Source organism: Salmo salar, chromosome ssa26 (genome assembly GCF_905237065.1).
Source record: "Salmo salar chromosome ssa26, Ssal_v3.1, whole genome shotgun sequence".
In the NCBI taxonomy this organism is placed as follows: domain Eukaryota; kingdom Metazoa; phylum Chordata; class Actinopteri; order Salmoniformes; family Salmonidae; genus Salmo; species Salmo salar.
Window position 1 is genome coordinate 28,005,564 of NC_059467.1, and position 21,042 is coordinate 28,026,605.

Consider the following 21,042-nt stretch of genomic DNA (forward strand, 5'->3'; position numbering starts at 1 on the left):
CCAGTCTCAACATCAACAGTGAAGAGGTGACTCCGGGATGCTGCCCTTCTAGGTAGAGTTTCTAAGAAACAAACATATCTCAGACAGGCCAATAAAAATAAAAGATTAAGATGGGCAAAATAACACAGACACTGGACAGAGGAACTCTACCTAGAAGGCCAGCATCCCGGAGTCACCTCTTCACTGTTGACGTTGAGACTGATGTTTTGCGGGTACTATTTAATGAAGCTGCCAGTTGAGGACTTGTGAGGGGTCTGTTTCTCAAACTTGACACTCTAATGTATGCATTTACAATCTTGACCACTAGGAGGCAGAGAACAGGGCGGCATGCCTTAACTAAGGCAGTGGTCATGGGGTCAAGGTAGCAAGTTGCGGTTTTGGATTTAGAAAATAGTTCCGCAATGGTGGTTTCATTGAAGGGAGAAGGCACAGCTGTTGGTATATAGCCTCCACTTTGATATGCTGCTTTCATACTTTGAAATAACGGAAATGTAATTTATCAGCCGAGTGGATAGAATATCATGTCATGACATGAAGTAACCATTTAAGTTCGGTCTATCTTGGCTTTTTTTTAATTGTATTACAAACCTCCCACAGACTTATTTCAGTGTGTTTACCTCATGTTCTCATGTGAAAATAATTCATCAATCGCCCATTGTTACGCAACAGGTAACATGTTCTGCTCTTGCGTAAGAACTACACTTTCTCCGCCCTTTTCGAATCACCATTTCACTCTGTGCGGATCTGCGGCTGCGCAGTGTCCGCCATTGAGGACTCACTATCAGAAGGAAAGGGTCAGAAATCGCTTCGATAGGCAATGGCTGCACGTTTCCTTCATTCTTCAATCCAAACTTTACCAACATTCTTTCATTAAACACGACGCCTACTGTTTAATAATAATAGTATCTAATAGTCGTTTTAATTCATGGATAGCAGGTTTAGATATTTTATAGTAATTTGAAGTAACCTTCATATCTAACGTTAGTCCGCTGTAAAGCTTACGAGGGAGGTTAGCTAGCTAGCTACCTGGCTAGCTTTAGCTACACGAACTGAGCCTTGCTCTGGGGCAGTGTGCCTGCACTGTCGTTTGATGGATCCAAGAATCGCTTGGTTTCAGCCAGAACAACGTGGGCCAGCCAACAGCCTGTGGATGCAGATTTGGGAAACAACACAAGGACTGGGGAATCTGTACTTCAATAACAACTGTAACACGGGTAGTTTGTCTAGCACGTCAAGCCTCAGTCCGAAATCGAACATCAACGGGACATTGGGTAACGAGATCTCGAGCAAGAACGGAGCTGTCATTAACAGCGAACCCAGGAACAAGGGAATGTCCAACTCAACGAAAGACATAGATGTGGTCGAACAACGAGACTTTATTCCGTTGGAAGCTAATAACAACCACAACAACCGTTCATCGTTGGGGAGGGGCAGTGGAGGGTGGCAAGTGGGCACTCGGGTCTCTGGGGTCTCAGGACACCCCAACAAAAGGAAAAGAGATAACAAGGCTAGCACTTATGGATTCAACAGTAGCCTCGAGACCGGAGGCTGTGGTTACACGGGAACACCATGGAAAGTCAAGAACTACTCTGAAGGAATCTTGGGGTAAGAAACAATGACACTCATCAAAACTAGATAGTAGTAACGTTAGCTAGCTCATATAACGTTACAAATTAATCATACATCACGCGTTATCTAGCTAACGTTATATATCTCTGCCACACTAACGTTAGTTGGTTAGACAACTAGCCAGCCAGCTAATTTGGCTGGTGAAGTGAGCGCACATATTCCTATGGTTAGACATCATAGCCATATTTAGGTGTGCTAATTTGACCGTCAGCGTCATAATCCGTCATTTTGGGGGACGTTCCTAACCAGCTACGGTCAGGTGAAAGCAATGGGACAGTCAACGTTAACTAGCTAGTTAGTTAGCTACATCCAGCAGTTTGTTTTATGACCTTGGTAGCTAGCTACCTCGTGGTTGCCAACATCTGCATGTGTTCCCTACGCTGACGAGCTAAACAAGAAAATCTAATCCGAATGACATTTAGCTAAAAGCACGAGTACTGAGCAGTAACCATAGTCAAGTCAATGCACAACTATTTTCTTGATAGTTGACATGTGACTGACTGTCAGGCTAAGCCTACCTAACTAATGCTGGTATTTCTCGTCTGTTTCACTGTTGCCTATTTGCTGCAATTAAAACTGAAAAAACAACTTCTCTGGTGGATATAATAGTCAGAAGCATCTATTCTAGTTCCAAAATGTACTAAAAGGTGTAAATAGGATACTTTTTGGTCATAGTCAGTATTTTCCAAAATTGAGATTTGCGAGATTGAAGAAACCCATCAATTTCTTTAGACAGCAGATCTATCCATTAGCATGCATCCCTCTGACTTCTTTACATGAGACAACAATATTACATCGTCACCAATGTTATGTTCCAGGAACAATACTTGTTCTTTATTAAACAGCGTGTTTTTTTTCTCCAAATCACACATCCTCAGTGCTAACTTTGGCATCACAAACACAATTTATTCCTTTAGCCAAAGTCATAATAGGGTGGCTGTTCGGGGATATCTTAACTACTGTGAGTGAATAGGAACAAACAATGATAACTGTTATAGTACATATAGCAAACATAACACACCCACATCAAACCACAACCCCAAGTTGCAATTTGGAAATGGTATCTATTTCTTAATGACTGTGGAAAAGCGAGGTGACATCAGTGAGTTCTGCCCCCCTTTAAAGGGGAGCGACTGGGCAGATGCAAATGCACAACATGTATCTTAAAGGTTCAGAAATCTTGGCCAGAAGCCGTAGTACACAACATATATAGGAAGGCTGAACTATTCCCCTTCTCTCGAAGTGTTCCGTAAGTAAAGGCCTGAGAGTTGACAGATTGTCCCACTTCTGACACAAATGTAGTTATCAGGGACAGTCAGTGGGGCCGTGTAGCTACAGGGCAAGTATACCCTCTCAGCCATAAAGGTCCAGACCTCCTAGTAGAGTCTCTTAGTATGGTATTTTTATTTAACCCTTATTTAACCAGGTGAGTCAGATAAGAACAAATTCTTATTTACAGTGATGGCCTACCCTGGTCAAACCCTAACCCGGACGACACTGGGCCAATTGTGCGCCGCCCTAGGGGACTCCGAATCATGGCCGGTTGTGATTCAGCCTGGAATCGAACCAGGGTCTGTAGTGACGCCTCTAGCTCAGATGCAGTGCCTTAGACCTCTGTGCCACTCGGGAGCCCCGAGTACACTCCGTCTTTCATATAGGTTGGCTATACTAGCTTACTGATTATGATCAATATGTCAGGTTGGTACAAAGCAGATATAGAGGTTAGGTTACTGTAACCATTTTCTCTATAATGACAGAGGGTATTTCCACAGACAAGTGACGCTGAAATGAAATGTGCTGCTTTACAACCATCCAAATAACTTCCGTATCTTATCACTGTTGTTTTGCCTGAGTCCCCCCTCTGTTTATTCGTCCAGGTATAAAGGAGCAGGTCTGTCTTGAAAAAACATATTGACCAATTAGTTTATATAGTCTTAGTGTGACAGAAATTTAGTGTGACAGCTATTTCAGAAATGCAGTTCTTACTAGTTTAAACTAGAGAGAAGTCCTGAGGTGGGTGGGGTATTGTTTTAAAGGCTGACAAGTGCCTACGTGCCTGACAAGCGTAGGCTAGCAACATGCAAGAGCCCAGAGCAAAGTCTTAGCTAAGCTGATCCTCATTTATAGTAATATGAAGCACACTGTTTGCGTAAGGACATTCCTTAGTGATTACTCTAATACCACAACCTTTACTATACAGCCTGGATCACAGTCACAACCAGGCTCTCTCTCCCACACTCCTGGTTCTTATTCTGCTCACAATGCTTAGTTACTGAGCTGCATTATGAACATATATTTCACAATATATACATTTAAAGCCTAAATATCTGCCAATTGATAGTGTCGCTTTCAGAAAGTGTTTTACAGGCTTGTAATCTCTGGTTGTGGAAACGTTTCATTAGCTTTCTTCCCCAAGTCCCTGACTGGGAAGCGCAAAATTGGAAAGTGATTCACATCCAGGTGCATTTTCCTGTGCTTGTGATACCTGAGGGATCGCCTATTCGGGCTCGCATTAGTCAAGGGGTTGATTTTACATTCGTGTGACTGTGACCACTGTGGCATACACAATTTGATGAGGAGGGGAAAGAAAAGGGTGGGAGAAGATGAACGATTTTCCTTGGACGAGTAAGGCACTGTTGTTGGTTGCGGGGGTGGGGATAGGGCGAATAGGGGCGGAGGTGTGTATGCATGCAGAGTTGTTGGACTGCATGGTTGAGGCCAGAAGGTCCAGCCGCCCTGTATAAGGGGTGCTGTGTTTACATGCAACACACGCTGAGCATGTCCTGGCTTCGCTCTCCCAAAACAAACCCGCCCCTCCAGGAGAGAAACCTGAGCTCTTTCTCTGTCACAGAGCCCTCCATCCAATGAGCTCTGGAGCAGCAATGGCGTTCTGCCACCTCTGATTCACTGAAACAAAAGCTGTTGCGAAAGAACCAGAAATGTTATTGGTGTGTGAGTGGAGTGGACTGCCTAAAATAGTATTTGTATGACTGCACTGTGCTGTCACACACAACTAGCTGTGGAAAGACCTGGCTTGTGTTCACTAGGCGCAAAACAGAAGAAAACTTCCCAAAATGGAGTGAAACCGGGAGAGACTATCTGAACTTGTCCAATAAAAAACGTTTGTTTCGTTACCTTTAGCTACAGTGTGCCCTACTTGTGTGCTATTGAACATAATCCTGGCCTTGGTCCTATGTGTTGAGGTCAGGGGTCACACAGTGCCAGATTAGTTTTGTACATTGTTGACCCATGGGCCATCTAAATGTGCTGCTAATTGCTTGGTGACTATCAGTATAGGCACATTATTGTTTTTATAACCATCTCTGAGATTTATGATCCAAGTCGCACAGCTCCAGCTTCCAGATATCACCTCATGTTACCCCAACACAGCACCACTCATAGAGCTATGAGTCGGTCTGTACTGTACTGGCTGTTAGCGATATCAATGGAGTTTTCTCATTTGGGCAAATGTCCGTCCTCTGTCTTTTCTTTTCGGTGACCCGGAAACCGATAAGCGGTCGTTGAGTTTGTCATTTCGTTATTTGGCAAACGGAAGATGGGCCTCCTCGATAGCCTTCTTTAGGCGAGGAAACAAACACAAGTGTATCCTACCTGAGTCCTTCACGGAAGAGTTTTGAAGTCTGCCACACCCCCTTTGAATCAGCTATTGTTTTCTTGAAGGAGAAAAGCATGCAAACAGTTTAAAATGACATGCTACTTATAATTTTGTCTTTGACATGTCTTGCAAATCTAATTGAGAAAAGGCCATTGTCCCCCCCCTTCTGGCATACAGCCAGGGGGTGAGGCGAGGACTTGCAGAGAGCTATACATGCTGCTGGTCCTTTGGACTGTGGGTAATATACCCTTCCCTCTACCAGCACGTGTGGGAAACCCTCTATCTCAGCCATCGCATGTGCTTAAAGAGGAATGTTTTTTACATTTATATGTTCTCCCCTTCTGGCCAATTTGAAAGCTGTTGGGTTAATGTAGTCTGAACAGCATAAGGGGTAGCAAGTTGTTAGGTTGTTTCTTGTTTTGGTACAGCCCAGACAAATTCAATACTGAAAGACAATCATATTTATTTTGTGAATGTCGTACTGTTTGACAATAAGTTTAAATTATTGGAGACTGCTGTGTTTTTTTGGTGTCCGTTTCTGTTGTACAAATTATGGTAATTGTTAAAGTATTGGATGTTTGAAATCTCTTTTCACGGTCAGTATTTAAACATTTCTGGCAATTGCATTTTAATAAGCCTGCATAAATGCCTTTCAACCAGGGAGATTGAGAGACCTACCAAGGTACAGGCATCACTTCATGATGAAAGCACACGTGTGCTCTCTTCTCTCCTTCAGTCTTGATGAACTCTATATGCAACCTGTACCACAGATCTCTATGCTTGTTTGATAGGTTGCCACTCACATGTAGCATCCTGGCTCTTTTTTCAAAGGCCTCACACAGTGGGAGGAGCCATGATGATTTGGTTGACAGGCAGACTAGGGTCATGCAGTGATTTGGAGTCTAGCCTGTGAGCTCAGAGATGGAGTGGAAATTGTCACGGTGATCAGAGGACATGACATGCAGTACGTTTAGACTAAACACACGAGTTTGAGTAGACTAGACTCTTGTTGCTAATGTTTAGCCTGGTGCTAATGGCTCAAATCTGTTAGCAGTGTGTCTGCGGATTGTATTTGTGGAAGCCCAAAAACTAGCAGCCCAATTAATAAAGGTCAGATTGTTCTTTTGATATCTGTCTGTCCATGGGTCTCTGTACTGCTGAATATAGGCCTAAATGTCATGGTGGATCGAGCCTTAGGGCTTTAATTGAAGAGGATGGTGTAATATAAGTGTAGTCTAGTGTTTCTGGCTGGACTTCCAGCACGCCAGATGTTTTGGAGCCTGTGGAGCCGGGAGCTTTTTTTGCAGCACTAAACACATGGTTTCAACCGCAGCTAGTGTGTGCCAGATAACTCCACTGAGGCCAAGCAGGTCACTAACGATCAGAGACAACTGCGGTCCTCGTAGCCCTCGCTTGTCTTTAACCCAAATCTTCTGGTTATGGTAGCCAGTCTGAGCCACCGTTGTGCTGCTGGAGGATAAGTCAGGCATTTGATGAAAGCTTAATGAATTGGCCACCTTATGTTCAGTGTGTGGTTTGGGTTGACATCCTTTCCTGTGTGTGTGTGACTATGCATATTGCTGGCCCTGTCACTCAGGCTAGCCTACTCATGTTTTTGTGTGAGAGGCATATTTACACATGTAGCACTGCCAACAGAGGGACTGCCTAATAAGCAGTGAGTGAGGGAAGTTTTTGCAGGTTCACGTGAAGAGAATGCCTGCTGGATGACGTGTCGCTCACTGTTTCTGGCAGCGCTATGAAACATGGGCATAGTACAGTACCCTGTTATTTCTGTCCCTGGTCCTTCTGCACTATTTATAGCTGGTTGCTCTAATGCTGTTCGGTGGAGGCCATTCTAAACCCGGGGGCTGCCCTTGCACATCCGAAAAGCCATCTGCCAGTGAACCCTCTCCTTTGGCAGCCAGTTTGATTTCCCTCCTCTGTCTTTTACTGCCTGTTTCTGAACTGAGACAGGTGCACCCTCTGGCTCTCACACACCTTTACACTGTCAGTCCATCTGAGCAGCTGGTCAATAAGCAGTACCAGTCTGCCACTCCAACCGTAAACCTGCAGATGAGACCCTGAAGTTATGCTTCTCCCCCCATCTCCTTCATGTGAAGACATATTTCCTCCACCACACCTACTCTGCTGCCTCACTAACCTACTGGTACTTGCTGCTCAGTTGTACACTACAGTATCTATATCTTGTAAAAGATGTTGCCTGTTTCAGTTGCAAAGCCTTTCCTCCAAACCCAGGGCTCCCAAATGGGTTTGCCTAGTCCTGCTCTTTGCTTGTCACATGCTCCAGAGGCACTGGGCTGCTCCCCTTGGTCTAAGGCGGTTCCCTGGGTGATGAGGCGATGTGGCTTAACCCTGAAACGAAACCCATTCTCCTCTCTCACACGGACAGCCAGTCAGAAAGACACTGCTGCTGTGAAATGAAACTTAGCAGCACCACTGGTCTGAGCTGGAATAGAGAGCCTATGCCGAGGCTGACTCTCTGAAATGAAACTGAGCTTGAATAAAGAGCCTATGCTGAGGCTGACTCTCTGAAATGAAACTGAGCTGGAATAGAGAGTCTATGCTGAGGCTGACTCTCTGAAATGAAACTGAGCTGGAATAGAGAGTCTATGCTGAGGCTGACTCTCTGAAATGAAACTGAGCTGGAATAGAGAGCCTATGCTGAGGCTGACTCTCTGAAATGAAACTGAGCTGGAATAGAGAGCCTATGCTGAGGCTGACTCTCTGAAATGAAACTGAGCTGGAATAGAGAGTCTATGCTGAGGCTGACTCTCTGAAATGAAACTGAGCTGGAATAGAGAGTCTATGCTGAGGCTGACTCTCTGAAATGAAACTGAGCTGGAATAGAGAGTCTATGCTGAGGCTGACTCTCTGAAATGAAACTGAGCTGGAATAGAGAGTCTATGCTGAGGCTGACTCTCTGAAATGAAACTGAGCTGGAATAGAGAGTCTATGCTGAGGCTGACTCTCTGAAATGAAACTGAGCTGGAATAGAGAGCCTATGCTGAGGCTGACTCTCTGAAATGAAACTGAGCTGGAATAGAGAGCCTATGCTGAGGCTGACTCTCTGAAATGAAACTGAGCTGGAATAGAGCCTATGCCGAGGCTGACTCTGAAATGAAACTGAGCTGGAATAGAGAGTCTATGCTGAGGCTGACTCTCTGAAATGAAACTGACTCTGGCACAGGTTTTGTTTGTTATAAGCACAGTGTAGGAGGCTGGCAGTGTGAGACAACTACATTTGCTAGGAGACTGGCACACACACAATACACTTCTATTGCCATCGCCTCCAAATTGGTGGGAGATTTGTTTGATCTCCCCCGATAAGTGTATCAGTCATTGTGTGGTACGTGTGACAAAGGTTTGACTATGGACTTTCTGTGGGAGTGTATGTATGGAAGAGTGTGTGTGCGTGCGCATCATATCAATATGTGACGTGTGTGTCAGTCAGTTGAATTGAATGTGTCCAAGTTAATGGCTATATGTGAATTCTATATGAATGGATTTCTGATGGCTGTATCTCCTGGCCCAGTGCCAGACTGCTTCCTTCCTGTGCGTATGTCCGAGGATGGCCCCCTCCCCTGTCCTCTATTGTTACAGGTGGCTCTAGATGGAGTGACTTAAGCAGTCAGCATGCTTCAGTTCAGCTGGCGGCAAACCGGACAAATGTGCTCACTAGAGGTCGACCGATTATGATTTTTCAATGCCGATACTGATTATTGGAGGACCAAAAAAGCCGATACCGATTAGTCGGACAATTTTATTTATTTGTAATAATCACAATTACAACAATACTGAATGAACACTTATTTTAACTTAATATAATACATCAATAAAATCAATATAGCCTCAAATAAATAATGAAACATGTTCAATTTGGTTTAAATAATGCAAAAACAAAGTGTTGGAGAAGAAAGTAAAAGTGCAATATGTGCCATGTAAAAAAGCTAACGTTTAAGTTTCTTGCTCAGAACATGAGAACATATGAAAGCTGGTGGTTCCATTTAACATGAGTCTTCAATATTCCCAGGTAAGAAGTTTTAGGTTGTAGTTATTATAGGACTATTTCTCTCTCTACGATTTGTATTTCATATACCTTTTGACTATTGGATGTTCTTATAGGCACTTTAGTATTGCCAGTGTAACAGTATAGCTTCCGTCCCGCTCCTCGCTCCTACCTGGGCTCAAACCAGGAACACATCGACAACAGCCACCCTCGAAGCAGCGTTACCCATGCAGAGAAAGGGAAACAACTACTCCAAGTCTCAGAGCGAGTGACGTTTGAAACGCTATTAGCGCGCACCCGCTAACTAGCTAGCCATTTCACATCGGTTACACCAGCCTAATCTCGGGAGTTGACAGGCTTGAAGTCATTAACAGCGCAATGCATTATGAAGGGCTGTTTGAATGAATGCTTACTAGCCTGCTGCTGCCTACCATCGCTCAGACTGCACTATCAAATCATAGATTTAATGATAACATAATAACACACAGAAATACGAGCCTTAGGTCATTAATATGGTCGAATCCGGAAACTATCATCTCAAACGTTTTTCCTGTCAGTGAAATACGGAACCGTTCCGTATTTTATCTAACGGGTGGCATCCATAAGTCTAAATATTCCTGTTACATTGCACAACCTTCAATGTTATATCATAATTACGTAAAATTCTGGCAAATTAGTTCGCAACGAGCCAGGCGGCCCAAACTGTTGCAAATACCCTGACTGCGTGCAATGAACGCAAAATGACACAATTTCACTTGGTTAACCTCTAGGGTAGGGGGCAGTATTTTCACGGCCGGATGGAAAACGTACCTAAATTAAATGGCCTACTATTCGGGCCCAGGAACTGGAATATGCATATTATGAGTAGATTAGTCCTTTCAAGTCATTGCCAGTGGAACACACAGTGAGTTAGGAACCGCAAAATGAACCCTAAGGCTTCCACTAGATGTCAACAGTCTTTAGAAAGTTGTTTGAGGCGTCTAATGATGAACAGAGGCTGAACAATAATGCTGGGAAGTTGTAGACCCATTAGTTCATTGGCGCGCGCGTAAATGTGAGAAGTAACCTGTGTTCCAAAACGTTTTTCAAGACACAGGAACTGTCCGGTTGGAATATTACTGAAGTTTCACGTTCAAAAGGCCCTAAAGATTGATGCTTTACAACGTTTGACATGTTTGAACGAACGTAAATAGATTTTTACTTTTCTTTTCGGCGTGCTTCCTACATTTGGAGTAGCTGAACTGAACGCGCGAACAACAAGGAGCTATTTGGACATAAATTATGGAGTTTATCGAACAAAACAACATTTATTGTGGACCTGGGATTCCTGGAAGTGCCTTCTGATGAAGATCATCAAAGGTAAGGGAATATTTCTAATGCAATTTATGATTTTAGATGACTCCAAAATGGCTGCTTTCTGTATTGCCTAGTGTATTTTTCTGAGCGCAGTACTCAGATTATTGCAAAGTGTGCTTTCCCCGTGAAGCTTTTTTGAAATCTTTCAGTGTTAGCATAAAGGAGATGTTCATCTATAATTCTTTGAATGGCCGTTTAACCTCTTGGGGCTAGGTGGGACGCTAGCGTGCCACCTGTGGTGCACTCCATCAACAGCAGGTGCATTTCAAGAGCGGCAAATTTGAATCCAAATAAATGTCAAAATTCAAATTTTTCAAAAATACAACTATGTTACACCATTTGAAAGATAAACATCTCCTTAATCTAACCACGTTTTACGATTTCAAAAAGGTTTTACGGCGAAAGCATAAATTTAGAGTATGTTAGGACAGTACATTTACAAGAGTTGTGTGTAATGTTTTGTCAAGTCAAAGACAGGGTCACCAAAACCATAAAACCAGCTAAAATGATACACTAACCTTTTACAATCTCCATCAGATGACACTCCTAGGACATTATGTTAGACAATGCATGCATTTTTAGTTCTATCAAGTTCATATTTATATACAAAAACAGCGTTTTACTATGGCATTGATGTTGAGGAAATCGTTTCCCTCCAATAACCGGCAGTCAAGTCAGCGTCACAAATTAAATAATTAAAATTAGAAAACATTGGTAAAATATTATATTGTCATTTAAAGAATTATAGATTTACATCTTTTGAACGCAATCAACTTGCCAGATTTAAAAATAACCTTACTGGGAAATCACACTTTGCAATAATCTGAGCACTGTGCCCAGAAAAATACGCGTTGCGATACAGACTAGACGTCATGTTGGGGAGATCTAAAATCGAAAATACTATGTAAATAATCCATTACCTTTGATTCTCTTCATCAGATGTCACTTCCAGGTATCACAGGTCCATAACGAATGTAGTTTTGTTCAAAAAAGCTCATCATTTATGTCCAAAAATCTCCGTCTCGTTAGCACATGATGTAAGCCAGCCGGACTTCTCGTCATGAACGAGGGGAAAAAATATATTTCCGTTCGTTCAAACATGTCAAACGTTGTATAGCATAAATCATTAGGGCCTTTTTAACCAGAACATGAATAATATTCAAGGTGGACGAATGCATAGCCTTTTATAACGTATTGGAACGAGGGTACCCAACATGAAGTAGCGCGCCAGGTGTCTAATGGGACATCACCGTTCCATGGCTCTTGTTCGGTCAGATCTCCCTCCAGAAGACTCAAAACACTTTGTAAAGGCTGGTGACATCTAGTGGAAGCAATAGGAAGTGCCAAAATATTCCTAAACCCCTGTGTTTTTCAATGGGAGAGGTTTAAAGTCAATACAACACATCAGGTATCCACTTCCTGTCAGAAAATGTCTCAGGGTTTTGCCTGCCAAATGAGTTCTGTTATACTCACAGACACCATTCAAACAGTTTTGGAAACTTTAGAGTGTTTTCTATCCATATATAATAAGTATATGCATATTCTAGTTACTGGGTAGGATTAGTAACCAGATTAAATCGGGTACATTTTTTTTATCCAGACGTGCAAATGCTGCCCCCTAGACCCAACAGGTTAATATTTTATCAACGTTTATGACGAGTGTTTTTGTAAATTGTAGCGCTGATTCACCGGAAGTATTGGAGGCAAAATATTTTCGGAACGTCACGCGCCGATGTGAAATGCTGTTTTTAGATATAAATATGAAGTTGATCGAACCAAAAATCCATGTATTGTGTAACATGATGTCCTAGGAGTGTCATCTGATGAAGATCGTCAAAGGTTAGTGCTGTGTTTTGGGTATTTGTGATGCATGCTAGTTGCTTGGAAATGGCTGTGGTTATTTGTGTCTATGTACTCTCCTAACATAATCTAATGTTTTGCTTTCGCTGTAAAGCCTTTAGGAAATTGGACAACGTGGTTCGATTCAGGAGAAGTTTATCTATAAAATGGTATAAAATAGTCCTACGTTTGAGAACTTTGAATTATGACATCTTGTGGTTTTAAATTTGGCGCTCTGATTTTTCACTGGCTGTTGAATAGTGTGGTTCGTCCCACCTCCCCTAGAGAGGTTAATATTGCCTGCTAACCTGGATTTCTTTTAGCTAAATATGCAGGTTTAAAAATATATACTTCTGTGTATTGATTTTAAGAAAGGCATTGATGTTTATGGTTGGAGCAACGTGTACCTAAGCGATTATATGCAACGCAGGACAGGCTAGATAAACTTGTAATATCATCAACCATGTGTAGTTAACCTGTTATGGCTAGGGGGCAGTATTTTCACGGCCGGATAAAAAAACGTACCCGATTTAATCTGATTATTACTCCTGCCCAGAAACTAGAATATGCATATATATGCATATAAGACACCCAGCAAGTTTAGCACTCACCAAAGTCAGATTTACTATAAGAAAAATGTTATTACCTTTGGTGTTCTTCGTCAGAATGCACTCCCAGGACTTCTACTTCAATAACAAATGTTGGTTTGGTCCCAAATAATCCATTGTTATATCCAAATAGCGGCGTTTTGTTCGTGCGTTCAAGACACTATCCGAATGGTAAAGAAGGGTGACGAGCACGGCGCATTTCGTGACAAAAAAATTCTAAATATTCCATTACCGTACTTCGAAGCATGTCAACCGCTGTTTAAAATCCATTTTTATGCCATTTTTCTCGTAAAAAAGCGATAATATTCTCGTGCACGCGCCTAAGCCCATTGTCCTCTGATCGGCCACTTGCCAAACGCGCAAATGTGTTTCAGCCTGGGGCTGCCTCGATATCATTCAGCTTTTTCCCGGGCTCTGAGAGCCTATGGGAGCCGTAGGCAGTGTCATGTTACAGCAAAGATCCTCAGTCTTCAATAAACAGAGACAAGAAGAACAAGATCTTGTCAGAGAGGGCACTTCCTGTAAGGAATCTTCTCAGGTTTTTGCCTGCCATATGAGTTCTGTTATACTCACAGACACCATTCAAACAGTTTTAGAAACTTTAGGGTGTTTTCTATCCAAAGCCAATAATTATATGCATATTCTAGTTACTGGGCAGGAGTAGTAACCAGATTAAATCGGGTACGTTTTTTATCCGGCCGTGTCAATACTGCCCCCTACCCCCAACAGGTTAACTGACTTGCCTAGTTAAATAAAGGTGTACAAAAAAATACAAATAAAATATCGGCCAAATCGGTGTCCAAAAATACCGATTTCCGATTGTTATGAAAACTTGAAATCGGCCCTAATTAATCAGCCATTCCGATTAATCGGTTGACCTCTAGTGCTCACATATTCTCTTTAAAAGACCTTCACTTGAAAAGCAAACGGCAATAGTACTGTTTGGCCATGTTGAGACGCTGTAGCCAGTATACACTTCTTCAAAATAGTCAGAATTAAATCTGTCATTAATTTAGATGTTTTTGTGTAGATTTCCCTCCCCCATCACTAGTTCCCACTGTAGTCATACCGTGCTATGTTGACTCTAGGTGTGGTCACGGTGCAGTCTTTGTTGCAGTGACTGGCTGGGCGTGATGAATGCTGTCAGCCAGGTTGCCTCTGCAGAGGCTATCTGTGGGCCTGTTGCTGCCTGTGTGTATCACGTGTTGAAGGTACTTAACTCCTGTTCCCATGTCAGTCTGACCAACACCAGAAATGAAGAGACAAATGGAAAGATAAGGATGGAATCCCCTGCATAGTGCTCTCTGCTTCAGTCAGCTCAGAATACACTGTAATGTGAGGCCCTGGCCCGTCCAGAAAAACAGCTCATGGTACCTCAGGACAGGGAACCTCATGGTGGGTATCTTCACACACAATTAACGTGCCTGCCCTGAGGAGTTAGCTTGGCCTACTTAAAATGGGAGAGGCTGGTGCTTGGGTGAGGAAAGGTGTAGAAGTTAGATTAGTTTACCAGCCTATTGTGTATATTACAAGCTGTGTGATACACTCCTCTGTGTGAATATAAAGGGATCATTGTTTGAGGATTAACACCTGCAGTGATGTAGCTTGAAAGGCCTGGTATCATCACGTCAGGGAGGAGTACTTCTACCCAGGGACTGATGGTATTGAACTTGCATGACTGTCTGGCTGGCTGGACTGCTGTGTAGATTGGGCCAACAGACAGGCTGGTGATTGGGGCGGCTATCGGCTGGGGTCTAACCGGGTCAGGGCCCTTCAATAGGACTCCTGGCTGCTACACCAGGAATGTCTGTCTGGGTGTCGATGAGGATTAGGTGAAACATAGACTGCTGTAAGCGCCAGGGAAGACTTATCTAAAACGCAGCGCTCCACAGAGCGCTACCCAAATGACAGGCAGGCTGAATCCTCTACAGTAGCTACTAGTGTTTCTCACAACTGAGCCCTCTCAGGTACACAGCTTGGCTAAACAAGCTCAGAAGTAGCTACCGTTTCTTTCCCACTCTCTCTTTGATTTTCCTGCCAAAGGAAGCTGTGCTGCAGGCCTGTCATTGGCTGGGTACTGTGTTTACATGGCCCTGTGGGTGACTGGGATTGTGTTTGTGTGTGAACAGACCCAGTAAAGGGGCAGCCAGGGCAGAGTGACCTGCTCCACTGCCAGTCCATGACAGCCCCAGCTGTCCTGGCCTCTACTACACCCCCTCCAGTATGTGGTGTTCACTCACATTACAGCTACTCACACAACAGGACTGCTGCCTCTGCTCTACTCACAATCATAATGCTGTATGTGCAGCCTGCTATTCAAATCAAGTTAGTAGAGTTTCCTTTGTAAGATAAGGAAAGACGTATTTTATCCTCCGATGACTGAGTTTCCCTACGGCCTTACTGTGTTGGTTGGTCACTGAGTGTTAGAGGTAGTGTCCACGTGTTGTCTGCTCCGATCCCCTTTGACTGGCTTGATTTCTCTCCATTCTGTTCCTGCTCCACTTCCTGTCCCCACACTAAGCACTGGCCAGAACATACAAGAGCTAACCAGTAGAGTTTGGAACGACAAGGAAGTGTGTTGGTTGGGTCAAAGGTTGAGGTGGCAGCTGGCTTAGGCTGCACCGTGTGTGTGTGTGTGTGTGTGTGGGCGGCAATCAGTACCACGTGTGAATGTTTGTGTGACCCAGTTGTCGTGTCTTTGGGGTACCATTAAACTGAAAACATGTTTATCAATTAACTCCCTGTAATTTTTATCACGCGATTAAACTGATTAATCGTTTAATTGTAATTAACTAGGAGATCGGGGCACCAAGGAAAATATTCAGATTACAAAGTTATAATTTTCCTAATATAACTTTCCTATATTATAACATTGTATATTTTATTATAGTATAGGCCGATTATCTTCTGGTTTAAATGGTGTATTTTACCTCGCGTCCAGTCTCATTCCAAACCTCGTAAATTGTTGTATCTGCACGAACCCAGCCTTTACTAAGAGTCATCCATACATCAATTGTCTTAAAATCATTTATTTACTAAACTAAGTAATTCACAGAAAGTATACAAACAGTAATTATCGTCACAAAGAATTGGTAGAGTAATGTGCCTTAGTGGGCTAAACAGGCATGGCTGGTCTGTTAGACAAAGGGTCATAAAAGTTCAGCTGAGGAGGTACACAGAGTTCATTAATATTAACAATTGATATGCTAATCCTTTGCACATGAGCGCTCACTCATTCGGGAACAATTGCAATCAATATATATTTACGCTCAGTGTGTCGTCGGGATCCTTGTTGGAGCGTCGTTCTGTTAGAGAGTTTTGTCCTCTCTCGCTCTCTCTCTCTCTCGCTCTCTTAGAATGGATCTTTCGAAGCGACATTCATTAATGTCGTTATAGAATGGATGTTTCGTTGGTCTTCGCGTTCAATGATATAATTTCTAGCTACAGACTATTAATTGATATCAAAGACTTGTTCTAATTCTGTCGGTATCAATAGTCTAAAAGTTAACCACGTGGTATAGTTCACTTTCAGTAGCGGAATTGGATGTTCAAACCTATTGGCCAACTCACAATGGAGTGGAGGCCTGGTCTGAAGAAAGTAGATCAGGGTGGGGTTTTATAGTGACCATAGAACAGGCTTGTCAAATGACGCCTGGTCCTGTCTGTGTCCCTGGGGGCGTGCCGATGACTGAGTTAACCTGTTAGGGCTAGGGGGCAGTATTGACACGGCTGGATAAAAAACGTACCCGATTTAATCTGGTTACTACTCCTGCCCAGTAACTAGAATATGCATATAAATATTGGCTTTGGATAGAAAACACCCTAAAGTTTCTAAAACTGTTTGAATGGTGTCTGTGAGTATAACATAACTCATATGGCAGGCCAAAACCTGAGAAGATTCCATGCAGGAAGTGGCCTGTCTGACAATTTCTTGCCCTTCTTGATTATCTCTATCCATTACAGAGGATCTCTGCTGTTACGTGACACTTCCTACGGCTCCCATGGGCTCTCAGAAGGCGGCAAAAAGCTGAATCGTGGCTTTGCAGGCTCTGGTTGAAAAAAAGTAGCGCGTTTGGGTAGTGGCTGGTTACAGTACTGTGAGACTCAGGCTCGTGCCCGCGTCGACCTCATGCTTTGTTTTCTTTTGTCTGTTTACCTAAACGCAGATTCCCGGTCGGAATATTATCGCTTTTTTACGAGAAATTGCATAAAAATGGATTTTAAACAGCGGTTGACATGCTTCGAAGTACGGTAATGGAATATTTATAATTTTTTTTGTCACGAATTGCGCCATGCTCGTGACCCTTATTTACACTTCGGATAGTGTCTTGAACGCACGAACAAAACGCCGCTATTTGGATATAACGATGGATTATTTTGGACCAAACCAACATTTGTTATTGAAGTAGCAGTCCTGGGAGTGCATTCTGACGAAGAACATCAAAGGTAATCAAACTTTTGTAATAGTAAATCGGAGTTTGGTCAGGGCTAAACTTGGTGGGTGTCTAAATAGCTAGCCGTGATGGCTGGGCTATGTACTCAGAATATTGCAAAATGTGCTTTCACCGAAAAGCTATTTTAAAATCGGACACCTCGATTGCACAAAGGAGTTCTGTATCTTTAATTCTTAAAATAATTATGCTTTTTGTGAAAGTTTATCGTGAGTAATTTAGTAAATTCACTGGCAGTGTTCGGTGGGAATGCTAATCACATGCTAGTCACATGCTAATGTAAAAAGCAGTTTTTTGATATAAATATGAACTTGATTTAACAAAACATGCATGTATTGTATAACATAATGTCCTAGGGTTGTCATCTGATGAAGATCATCAAAGGTTAGTGCTACATTTAGCTGTGGTTTGGGTTTATGTGACATTATATGCTAGCTTGAAAAATGGGTGTCTGATTATTTCTGGCTCGGTACTCTGCTGACATAATCTAATGTTTTTCTTTCGTTGTAAAGCCTTTTTGAAATCGGACAGTGTGGTTAGATTAACGAGAGTCTTATCTTTAAAATGGTGTAAAATAGTCATATTTTTGAAAAATTGAAGTAATAGCATATCTAAGGATTTGAATAACGCGCCACAGGATTCAACTGGCTGTTGAGTAGGTGGGCGTCCCACCTAGCCCATAGAGTTTAACATCAGTACCTAGCATCTCAATGTATTACAAATAGCTTTATCCTTATTAACCTGTTTGGGCTAGGGGGCAGTATTGAGAATTTTGGAAAAAATATGTGCCCATTTTTAACTGCCTCCTACACCAACTCAGAAGCTAGAATATGCATATTATTGTTCAGGTTTGGATAGAAAACACCCTAAAGTTTCTAAAACTGTTTGAATGGTGTCTGTGAGTATAACAGAACTCCTATGGCAGGCAAAAACCTGACAAGGTTTCATGCAGGAAGTGGCCTGTCTGACAAGGAGTCGTGCGTCTTGCATCTGTTTATTGAAGAGTAAGGATCTTAGCTGTAACGTGACAATTCCCAGGGCTCCAATAGGCTCTCAGAACCCGGGAAAAACCTGAACGATGACGAGGAAGCCTCTGGCTGAAACAGATTAGCGCCTTATCCAAGTGGCCGATCAGAGGACCATTGAATGAGGCGCGTGCACGATTCGCCCCCGTGGAGAAATTTCATTCGGCTGTTTAGCTTATTGCAGATTCCCGGTCGGAATATTATCGCTTTTCTACGAGATAAATGGCATAAAAATTGGTTTTAAACAGCGGTTGACATGCTTCGAAGTACGGTAATGGAATATTTAGACATTTTTTTTGTCACGCCATGCGCCATGCGCTCGACCGTTATTTACCATTCGTATAGTGTCTAGAACGCACGAACAAAACAGAGGATATTTGGATATAACGATGGATTATTTGGGACCAAACCTACATTTGTTATTGAAGTAGAAGTCCTGGGAGTGCATTCTGACGAAGAACAGGAAAGGTAAGAACATTTTTCTTATAGGAAATAGGATTTTGGTGAAGGCTAATCTTGCCGGGTGTCTAAATAGCTAGCCGTGATGGCTGGGCTATGTACTTAGAATATTGCAAAATGTGCTTCATCCGAAAAGCTATTTTAAAATCGGACATATCGAGTGCATAGAGGAGTAATGTATCTATAATTCTTAAAATAATTGTTATGCTTTTTGTGAACGTTTATCGTGAGTAATTTAGCAAACTGTTAGTAAATTCCCCGGAAGTTTGCGGGGGTATGCTTTTTCTGAACGTCACATGCTAATGTAAAAAGCTGTTTTTTGATATAAATATGAACTTGATTGAACAGACATGCATGTATTGTATAACATAATGTCCTAGGTGTGTCATCTGATGAAGATCATAAAAGGTTAGTGCTGTATTTAGCTGTGGTTTGGGTTTTTGTGACATTATATGCTAGCTTGAAAAATGGGTGTCTGATTATTTCTGGCTGGGCACTCTCCTGACATAATCTAATGTTTTGCTTTCGTTGTAAAGCCTTTTTGAAATCGGACAGTGTGGTTAGATTAAGGAGAGTCTTGTCTTTAAATAGCTGTAAAATAGTCATATGTTTGAGAAATTGAAGTAATAGTATTTCAAACGATTCAAAAATCGCGCCACTGAATTCAGGTGGCTGTTACGTAGGTGGGACGAATTCGTCCCGCCTTGCCCATAGAGGTTAATACATTCTATACAACCATTTGGATGCAAGTCCCATCGCTGAGGCTATATAAACAGTTTTATGGTAATATGGCTATATTGTCTCTTCTGAGTGTCACAAAATTGTACCAAGCGGACCAGTTCGTAGCTTGATTCTTCACCAGTCTTCCATACCTTCTCCAGAACACAAATGTCGCTTGGCTCCCCAATTCTGTGAGTTGGAAGAATTTCCTGTGTCTCTCTATGGGCCATGTGGCAAGAGATTCTCCTGGAATTTTACCACTCCTTCACACAGGGACTGGGTGGGGGAAGGTAGGTTGGGGGATGGTGCAAGGGGGGAGGGGGTCAACTGTCCTCCCTGTACTCAAAGAGGCCAACGTCATGACACAGTCTTTAGTGTTATTGATATAGCCTCTGGTCTAGGCCCTGTGGGTGGATGTGTTGGTCAATCTGCAGCTTTAATAATAGACAGACAGCAGGGTGAATTTCAGGCAGAAATAACCCCAGTCAGTCAATTACTGGCACAGTCCCTGGTCTCCCTAAACGAGCCCTGGCATTCATACTCACCCAGTCAAGGACCAAGTTTACCTGCCTGACTTATCGGGGCCAAGGTGAAGGGAAGCGGACCTGTTGATAGTTTAGTAAAGTTGATTTAAGCATCCATTTTTAACTCAAGGACAGCAACACTTGTACTTATTAGCATTGTCCTCCCAAACTATTGAATCAGGCAAGGGACATTACATTTATGCCAACTGCTTTGGTACCAGGGAAGAACTGGTCCATACCCCTAACAGTGGGAATATGCCCTATGATTTGTACCAAAGGTGTAGATGTATTGCATTATTGTGGCTTTGTGATCTTTTCTCACATGTCAGCCTGTCAAAACATGTCAATCCTGTAGTTAATGCATTTCTTCCAGTCTTCAGTAGATGCTACTTGATTACAGTTTGTTGGCAGTTAGCCTTTAACACAACACACCTCCAGTAAAGAAGCCAGTTTATGTAATAATGATGCTTTGCAATTAACTCCTCATGAATGCCTAGTGTGTTTGAGGAAGTGTCATTTCTGTTTTCACTATTTCATTAGATTGTAGGGCAGGGTAATTGTCTCTGTTTTCACTATTTCATTAGATTGTAGGGCAGGGTAATTGTCTCTGTTTTCACTATTTCATTAGATTGTAGGGCAGGGTAATTGTCTCTGTTTTCACTATTTCATTAGATTGTAGGGCAGGGTAATTGTCTCTGGTGGCTGTTCAGTGAGCTACCTGTGAAAGCTGTTAACAGATTGCATTGACTGGCATAATAAAATATGTATTGTAGACTTGTTATTTATAT

At 42.5% G+C, this 21,042-nt stretch overlaps 1 protein-coding gene across 1 annotated transcript in view; it reads left to right on the top strand.

Annotated features, from left to right (window-relative positions):
- Nucleotides 1-756: 756 nt before the first annotated feature.
- The window catches only part of tent4b (terminal nucleotidyltransferase 4B), a 31,609-nt gene continuing 11,323 nt past the window's right edge, over nt 757-21,042 (top strand). The window contains exon 1 of the mRNA XM_014176094.2: nt 757-1,605. Coding sequence (XP_014031569.1) covers nt 1,091-1,605 — 515 coding nt within the window. The 5' untranslated portion in view covers nt 757-1,090. The remainder of the gene's footprint in view (nt 1,606-21,042) is intronic.